This window comes from Mixophyes fleayi, chromosome 7, assembly GCF_038048845.1.
Source record: "Mixophyes fleayi isolate aMixFle1 chromosome 7, aMixFle1.hap1, whole genome shotgun sequence".
Taxonomy (NCBI): domain Eukaryota; kingdom Metazoa; phylum Chordata; class Amphibia; order Anura; family Limnodynastidae; genus Mixophyes; species Mixophyes fleayi.
In genome coordinates this window covers 5,936,120-5,945,420 of record NC_134408.1, presented here as the reverse complement: position 1 = coordinate 5,945,420, position 9,301 = coordinate 5,936,120, and the positions used below count along the sequence as shown (strand labels likewise).

Sequence of the window (9,301 nt, the reverse complement as noted above, 5' to 3'; positions counted from 1 at the left end):
TGTGAGCATGCTTTATTACACTTTTTTACTGCAAGATCGTTTTTTACTAATAGAGGTTAAAAAATCTACTACTACTGCCAGTACTGGTTCTGGGATGCTCCTGATCTGTAGACTGATCCATGGGTGGCAAGAGGAGTAATGCTACTTGATGTTGGAGCTACTTGTAGCTGTCACCACACCAGGTGAACGCACAAAGGACATGTGATAAGTGACTTGGATCAGCCTCCACATCCTCATATTACAAAGGACCAGCAATAAAATTCATAAACCATTTTTACGATAGTAATTTTCAGAATATTTTGGTTATTTTCCTCCCCCACCCAGGAATGGGATGTGAAGGAGATGAGAATAACTCCAATGAATGGAATAACTTCTGTTTGAGATAGACCAGGATGGAGGATCCAGGAGCCCTCTACGCAGTACAGTATAATCACATAATAATTCTGTAAGGTCTAATCTGTGTTTTGGATGTTGCCCATGAGAATGTAACATTTATAGTCCAGTACCTAAATTATGGTAATCAGGGGAGGGCTGGGAAATTTTGGCCCCGGAGGAGAAGATTCGATTAAGTAGCCTATTTTAGAAGATTAAAAATGCAGGTTCCCCAGTGACTCAGCCCAAGCTAGTCCACTATGGGACCAGCCCGGGGGCAGATGCTCCCCTACCCCCCAGCCAAGACTGCTCCTGAATTTAATATTTGTTTGAGGTGGACTGATTTACACTCGTGTCTGGAAGCTTTTTTACCTTATCAGCTGCTAACGCTATTGCATATAGGGACTCTAATATGTGGATCCGGTTACTTCTTGGAAAAAATCCATATAATATTACCATCTTTGTGTGGCTAAAGACTTTTGATATTTATTTTATCCAGGACAACAGACTTCTATTACATACCGTGAGTGCTGTCCTACTCCGGATATACAGATATCTATCCATTGACAACTTAAATAAGATCTTGTATTAAATCTGAGACCTTTATGTTATGTTCCTAATGTTGTTGTGTTGGATGTAAACGTATTGCATATAGAAGTTTATATTTGAATAGTGCAATGTTAATGTTCTTCATAATTGTGAAACTCTGAGCTAGTAAGAGGAGTGCTCCTTTTCAACACGGATTCTGAGAACACTAAATATTTGCCGTATCAGAGTGTTCTGTATCCAATGGTCTATGTTATATTATTTTAATATATTATTATTTTATTAACATACTTTTAAGGTGATTATTATTGTGCTTTTTCCTCCGTGACAGTGAGTTATTTTGCTTGAATCAACTACGAGGTCATTAGAGTTTGTTCTTACTATTGTTATTGTTTATTTGTTATACGATGGGGATTCCCACGTCTGATATTGGAAGCTGCAACATGGTGTCTCCTCTTTTGGGATTAATTTGATAATCGTATTGTAATTTTGCAAGGGTGAAAGGTGCTCCTCTTGAGCCTGAAGCACTTTAGTGCCATTTAGGTTTTTTCGACTTATAAAAATGAAACGTAAGAACATTGTGATAAAGCATTGTTAGGAAGCATGGATAGCACATTGTTCAGTAGGGAGTGTCCAAGCTATACACAAAGCTACAGGTGCACTAGGTAGAAGGTAAGAGGAACTGACAGAACAGGGTTGGATTTTTGATCCTATGGCAGTATATCTCACCACTGCCTCCTCCTCCCCTGATGTTTAACTATAACAATACTAAACTCTACACACTTATTACAAACACGCACTTAGAAGAAACACACACAAACACTTGGCATACAACCTACACAGACTGAATATATACAAGTAACAGAGACATGTAATAAGTGACTTAGATCAACCCCCACAACCTCGTATTACGAGGGCCAGCTATAAAACTCGTAAGCAAACCTATTTTATGATAGAAATTTGCAGAATGTTTAAAGGGTTAAAGGCTATTTTGGTCTTCTACCACCATTGTGTTGCTGAAAATACACAGAATTGGGTCAGGTGTTCAGGCATTTTAGGGCGGGCTGATCTCCTATAGAAATGATAAGGAGAGAAGCCTGAAGCTGAGAATCAAACACATTATTCTGAGGAAGGAAGGAGCAGAACAGAAATAAGATATACAGAGATACAGAGCAGAGAACCAGTGCAAGTAATAATACCCTCGGGAATGGGGCTAGTAGCTGTACTGATCATACTGGATGCCGGTAAGTACAATGTCTGTGGGTTTTTAAAAAAAAAAAAATCTTTATTTAAAGAGGAAACAGAAAAAATACAGATTGCATAGTACTCAATAAGAAATATGAATGTACAAGGTATTTCCTCTAAGTTTTATGTATTATATCAATGGGAAGCCGGGAAGGGGTAAAGGATCGGAGATGAGGGGTGGGGGGGGTGGAAAGACAATAACAGAATCAGGAATATTGCTAAGAACAATATGTGTAACATGTCTGGGGACAGAATGTCCCATATAATTAAAAATTAAACATTAGCAAAGACAAGATTCTTACTCACCATGCACCGCACGCAGCCCGGGGGCGGCCCAAACACTATGTTCCAATTGCGGAAGGGGGAACTGAAATGGATAGGCAGCTACGGCTTGCTTGCAAGAGCCATGGGGCCCAGACCTTGTTGAATTGATGGGGTTTGTCATGAAGATAGTATGTAATACTCTCCATGATTGCGACATGCCCAATGTAATTCTGTAATTCCTGAGGGAGGTTTAGGGTCTTTCCAATGTTTGACTATTAGGGATTCAGAAGGTATGGGGTGAGAGAGAAGAAATGATCAAGGGTCCATATCAACCTGTTGTTCTGCCATGGAATTTATAAGTACAAGGACCATGAGTCCCATAGATTGTAAGCTTGCGAGCAGCCTTCTCACCTCTTTGTCTGTTTTACTCAGTTTGTTTATTAGTTTACTATGTTTGTCCCCAATTGTAAAGTGCTACGGAATATGTTGGCGCTATATAAATAAATGATGATGATAATGATGAGGAGCCAGAAAGGAACTATACGAGGGCAGGTCCACCATACATGTTGTCTGTGGCTTTTAACATATACAAAGAGCTGGACTTACATGTTCCAGAATATTTATATATAGACAATTTCATGCGTATTTATATAGGTAGACACCACAATCATTTCAGATTGAAGGTGGCTTTTCATAGCGCACAATCGGGTCTATTTATCAATCAGTGCTTTCACCAGCGTTAACCCTAGAAAATAAAATGTGGCCATTTCTCCGGAGATACGGCTTATGGCCCGTTAGTAAATAGACCCCAATGTCACTTCTACGCCCCAGCATATTACCGCACTGACTCACTGTTGTCAGATTAGAATTGTTTGTCTCCCTTGTGCTGTTTGTTTGATATGTTTTATATAACACCTAGCAGTATGGGGCCTTTATTTCAAGCGGCAAATATTTATCTTTAGCTGTCTCAGCAACGCTTTGTATTGCACTGTGTACACCACTAAGCCAAGCAAGAAACATAGCTCCAGGGACAGTAGTGATTTCTGACACGTACAAGGTCACGTTTCATGTCCTATTGTGCAGCTGAAATGCCCTGAGGACCCTGAGAACACAGGAGCACAACTTCCAGCGCTGACTGATTATTTAACTTTCTTCTCCGGCAAAGTAAAAACCTGTTTCATCCAAATGACTGCAGAGAGAACTGCGCTATTCAGATGCTGTAACAAACACTTCCCATCACCAAATTCTGTCTGTCGTCTCAAAGTGAATTAGCCTGAACTGCAATGAACGGCATTTTATCACTGCCATGCACAGTTTCTGGGAAATAGGCGCATGATCCACAGGGCATATAGTCTCATTAAAGTGGACCATCACCTACTCACAACAGAGGCAGCCATTTTGTCATCTGAAGCAGTTTGCCTGTAAGGAGGGAGTGGGGCAGGGATAATAAGTCTCAGACTTAACTTTGTTGCAAACTCCAGGGAGAAAAGAGTTAAATGAGAGACAAATGGGAGATTCACTGTAGCAGATTTTTAGATTTTAGCCAGGAGGTGGCGATATAAGTCCCCAAATAATATTATATTATATATTATATGCTATACAGATTAATAGTATGCCCAATGCTTTAGCAATTTGTTTGGGTGGTGATTTTAGGTATAATTTTTTCTCCTTTCCATGTTATTTATTATCTATTTATTAACATTTATTTACATGGCACCAGCATACTACACAGCATAAGCAACTGGGATCAAATACAGTAAAACAACAAAGCAAACAAAAAGGTAAAAAGCTCATAAGTTGGCATACTACAGTAAAGCAGGAGTTTAATACATGAAGGTAGCATATCCCATCTTCTCCACCTAACTGCTTAAATCATTAGTGGATAGACCCATTGGACCTGACTTAGATTCGCACATAAGTGAATTTGTGTGATGTAAAGAAGCATCCTGATGTATAATTCACATACTGAGCATGTGGACTACTTGCCCTGTATTTATGTAAAAGGATTTCTAGGGTGATTATGGGGTTTTCATCTCCTTAATAATCTGGCAAATGTATGGATGACCATTTAATACCTTTAATTATGCAACCAACTCCTGGCAAAGGTACTTCTGATTTAACCTGATGAATATAATTATTATTTCCCCTAAAATCCACAGGACCAATATTCATATAATAGCTTATGCTCATATCTTCAAGTAAAACTACGCACGTAATATAGTTTCATTTAAAATGTGTTGTATTATTAACCTTCTAATTGTAAACCTTATGTATATATTATAAAACAGTAAACAGCATAACAATATTTTACACAAAGTATAGATTTTGGTGCAATACATTACATTTACTGCCTGTTATATAAATATACAAGTCATTGTGTCCGTGTAAGTGTATGTGTGTGAGTCAAGCTTTGCCTATTGTTCCCAGTGTGTGAATGCATTGTGTGTGTGTAGGGGGAGGAAAGGGGGGACTTGTGGGGAACAGAGAGACACATACTCAAGCATACATTATAACCTTCCAAATGTTCTCACATACTCTACCACATTTATCCCTCTATCACTTCATTTCCATTATCTTAGTCAAAGCCCAACAGCCATTATTCACTATCCACATTCCTTTCACATGAGAGTTTCTAGATGGCAGCCATTTTACAAGCATGGAGCTTCTAGATCCATTTCTTCTAATATCTGAACTCAGCATGCTCTAAACACATGGTATTTCACCTTGCTGCCATATTAACAAAATCAACATTTCCAGCAATAAACCACATTATTTCAGAGTTTCAGAGTTACAAACTACCCTTTAAACCAACAGTCTAACAAACGTTTTATTGAACAATCTGACCACTTCCTGAACAATCCAATCACTAACTATGCATCTAAATCCTAATTTCCGCCATACTTTTCCACAGCAGCATAGCAGACTTTCCAATACCATCTACACAGTTTCTTCACTTTACCATTAAATACTTTTCCAACACAACCATTCTATCGAACAAACAATGTACAACCATTTCCATACACTTACTATAAATTTACACTAAACTGCATTAAACAAACTATTTCCATACACTTCTATTACACAGCATTTGCAATTTCCATTAGCCTTTTCCAAGAACTGAAATAGCTCACAATATTTAAAATGGCCGACTTGCTTTTTTAGAAGTTACAAGCACATGTAAAACACGTGCTTGTAATAGCCTAATTGACTACCAATGAACATAGTCCAGTTCTTGAACCTCTAGTGATATGCTTGTAATTCCACCACAAATATCTATTTTACACAAAAGACATCTATTCCAACTAACCTTTGCAACAAACACAAATGCTTACATGACCAAAACTTCACTAACTCCATTTTATCTGAACTAAGACAATTCCATTCAAATAATCTAACAAAACTCCATTACAACATTAAACCAACCCAGAACCACACAGACACAGAACCACACAGCAACCATCTTCCATTTATTTTTTCTGCTAGCCAGGTTCTAATATAAATGGCCTCTCCAGGCCCTTTATACACACCGCCATCCCATTTCAGCAGCTCGGCCATGTGTGTTCTCCCAGGTAGACAAACAGCCAGCAAGTGAGCTTCACTTCCCTTGTTACATGAGAATCTCATGTAACAAGGGAAGTGAAGCTCACAGTGTTGCCAAATCTGAAATGAAAAATAAGCAACCGGTAAGTGAAAAACAAGCCCAAACCAAAAAAGGGACCAACTTACAGGGGACAGGGTGTTCTTCAAGTGAAAGCCACAAAGTTTATTGTTTGTTATTATGTCAACACATATACATTTATCTTCTCTGTGCCCACTCCTGGAGACTGTACATAAACTGCTTATAGGGCACATTCTAGGCCTGCATGTTAGAACAATGGGGAATAATGAGCAATGAAACACTCACTAGCAGCCACCCCCAGCTACACATGAGCTGATATAATACCAGCATAAGACCCTTGAAGAATATAAGGGCAGGGAAAGGGGTGTAGGGGTGCAGGCTCCCTCATATACTATCTCATATACCCTCTCACCGTTAATAAAGCTGCTTGAGATGAGATGATGATGAATCTGATGATGAATGATGAGGCTGCTGTGGATCGCTGTCTCCGTCCATACATGTGTTGCCCTTACGCTTGAAGAGGATGATCAGGAGCGTTAATGTGCAGTCAGGGCATACAGACACATGTTGAACATGTACCTTCCATATGCATCTTATTTCGAGTTATACGGCTGTTGAAATACATTATCCACGAGATATCAATTTTCCACCTACATAAACCGGGTGCAAGTTTTAGATTTGATGTTAATGTTAAAATAAGGATTTGAATACGCAATGGTGCAGATGTATCTTCACTTAAACGGAAACAATGCATATGTATATTTAACTGTAACACAGTCCCTATGTCTGCTCCACTCATCTCCACTACCCCCGCTGATTGCCCCTCTTACCTCCAGCCCCTCCATTTCCTTATTGTGGCGAGATAGATCATTTACCTTTACCTATAAATATATGGTTTTGCTTGTCCTGTAAGACACAGGTGATGATAAGTCACACAATCTTTGTTGTCTCCACCTTTTCTCTTGCCTTCCTCACCTATATCCCTTTAGAGTCATCTGTTAGTGACCTGTGACCTCTGTGTGTACAATTGAGGGTGGAAGAGTAACAATGATGTAAATTCAGTTAATGAATCACTTGTTGACCAGGCAAGAAGTTAGTATGTAGAACATTGTTACATTGTCTGGTACATTTTCCACACCACACACTACCAAACTATCACAACAATCTCAATTACTAATTCATGCTTGGTCCTACATAATAATTGATATTAATTTAATTAGAGATGTCATGATTATGGAGAGTAATTAGAAATGTCATGATTATGTAGAGTAATTAGAGATGTCATGATTGACACACATATTCATCATCATCATCATCAACATTTATTTATATAGCGCCATCAAATTCCGCATATTGTATGTTATTATTAAGCATTTCTTTATGGAGGATTAAACTATCAATTTAATATTCTTTTCTCACTTTCCTGCAGTTCATCGTATTCTGTCCATCGTCCCCAAGGCAGAGGCTCCAATCTGCGGCTCCCCGACCGCCTCCAACAGGATAGTTGGGGGTACCGATGCTGTAGACGGGGAATGGCCCTGGCAGGTCAGTCTGCAGTATCAGGGTTCCCATATTTGTGGGGGGTCCCTGATCTCCCCACAATGGGTATTGAGCGCAGCACACTGCTTTGAAAAGTGAGTAAATCTTCTCTCTCTCAGGACAAAGGTTACAATGAACGAGCTGTTCTGTTTGTAATATCTTCACTGGTTTTTATACTGAATCTTCGCCCTCTAGACTCTGAATCTTCACCCTCTAGCTCAACTTGCCCTTTTATTATAAAATGATCATGATAATAAACTTTTAGATGTTCACATGTAAAGTAAGTGCTGTGGTTTTATGACATGTGGGGCCACTAAGAATAATCTTGAGCCCTGGCAAAACTGCATCTTGAGGCCTTCACTAGGCTGCATGTGAAGCCTAGGAGGGAAGTGACCATGCAGACCAATCAGATTCTATTGGCCGCACTGTCACTTTCCTATCTGTTAGATCTGGGCAGACTTGCCCAGAACCCCATCATTAATGTAATCTGGTATTATCTTGCACTAAAGATCCAGTGCTATGATTTTCTCTCCTACTGGTACAGACCTTTTTGTCATTGCCCCTCTGCCATGATTTTGACATTGATATTCATTGGACGTTCACGCAAGAGGAGAATCAATAACAACAATGCTTGTTTGACTTGGAGAGAAGACTGCAGAACTGGACTGGAGCTTTAGGGAGACCCTGTCAGGCATCCATCATATCAGCGCAACATCAGGCTAAAGATCAGTAAATATTAATGTTAACTAGCTGAATTTCACCCGAAAATACTTCTTTATTTTGGGTGGAATTCTTCTTTAATTATGACATCAAAATCAAGCAACACTACAACGCACTAAATACATATTGTATATACTAATTTGTTATAGGTGTATCTGTCATCATCATCATTTATTTATATAGTGCCACCAATTCCACAGCGCTGTACAGAGAATATTTGTCTTTCACAGAGCTTACAGTCTAAATTCCCTAACACACAGGGAGGAAATCGGAGCACCTGGATCAAATCCACGCAAACACGGGGAGAATGTACAAACTCCACATAGATAAGGCCATGGTCTAGAATCAAACTGATAACGCCAGTGCTGTGAGACAGAAGTGCTAACCACAAAGTCACCTCAGTATTTTCCATTCCAAAATACCACTCACCATTATAACAAAGAATCATCATCATCATCATCAACATTTATTTATATAGCGCCAGCAAATTCCATAGCACTTTACAATTGGGAATCCATCTTTACCATTCTGACACAGTCTGAACTTTATATACTTTGCTTCATTCCTCAGTATCTCCATCCCATACTACAAAAGCCTAAACTATAAACACATTCATTTGATCCTTGGTGTACTCACCAAAAAACAATACTTAACACTGGAAAATACTATTTACATATTTTCACAATCTCATACAGGTACCTGTATTACAAACACATTACCTCTGATCATCAGTTACTGTAGTATTATTATTACTGTGACACAGAGGATTTGAAGAACATCTGAGTTAACTATTTTAATTATCATTGCCCCCATTTAACAGATTACATAGTGTTTCTTTATTATAAACAATAGTGAGTCTATTACAGTCACACGACTTATTCAGTCTCACCTATGATACAAATTACAATCCAAGTTACTAAACTAGAGATAGGTGGGGCCAGTGTATAATCAGAGTGCACAATGAACATGCTTGATGAAACTGTCATAGGAGATCGC

At 38.8% G+C, this 9,301-nt stretch overlaps 1 protein-coding gene across 1 annotated transcript in view; it reads left to right on the top strand.

Annotated features, from left to right (window-relative positions):
• Positions 1 to 1,950: 1,950 nt before the first annotated feature.
• The window catches only part of LOC142098424 (transmembrane protease serine 9-like), a 29,715-nt gene continuing 22,364 nt past the window's right edge, over positions 1,951 to 9,301 (top strand). Inside the window, exons 1-2 of the mRNA XM_075181271.1 lie at positions 1,951 to 2,162; positions 7,476 to 7,680. Coding sequence (XP_075037372.1) covers positions 2,126 to 2,162; positions 7,476 to 7,680 — 242 coding nt within the window. The 5' untranslated portion in view covers positions 1,951 to 2,125. The remainder of the gene's footprint in view (positions 2,163 to 7,475; positions 7,681 to 9,301) is intronic.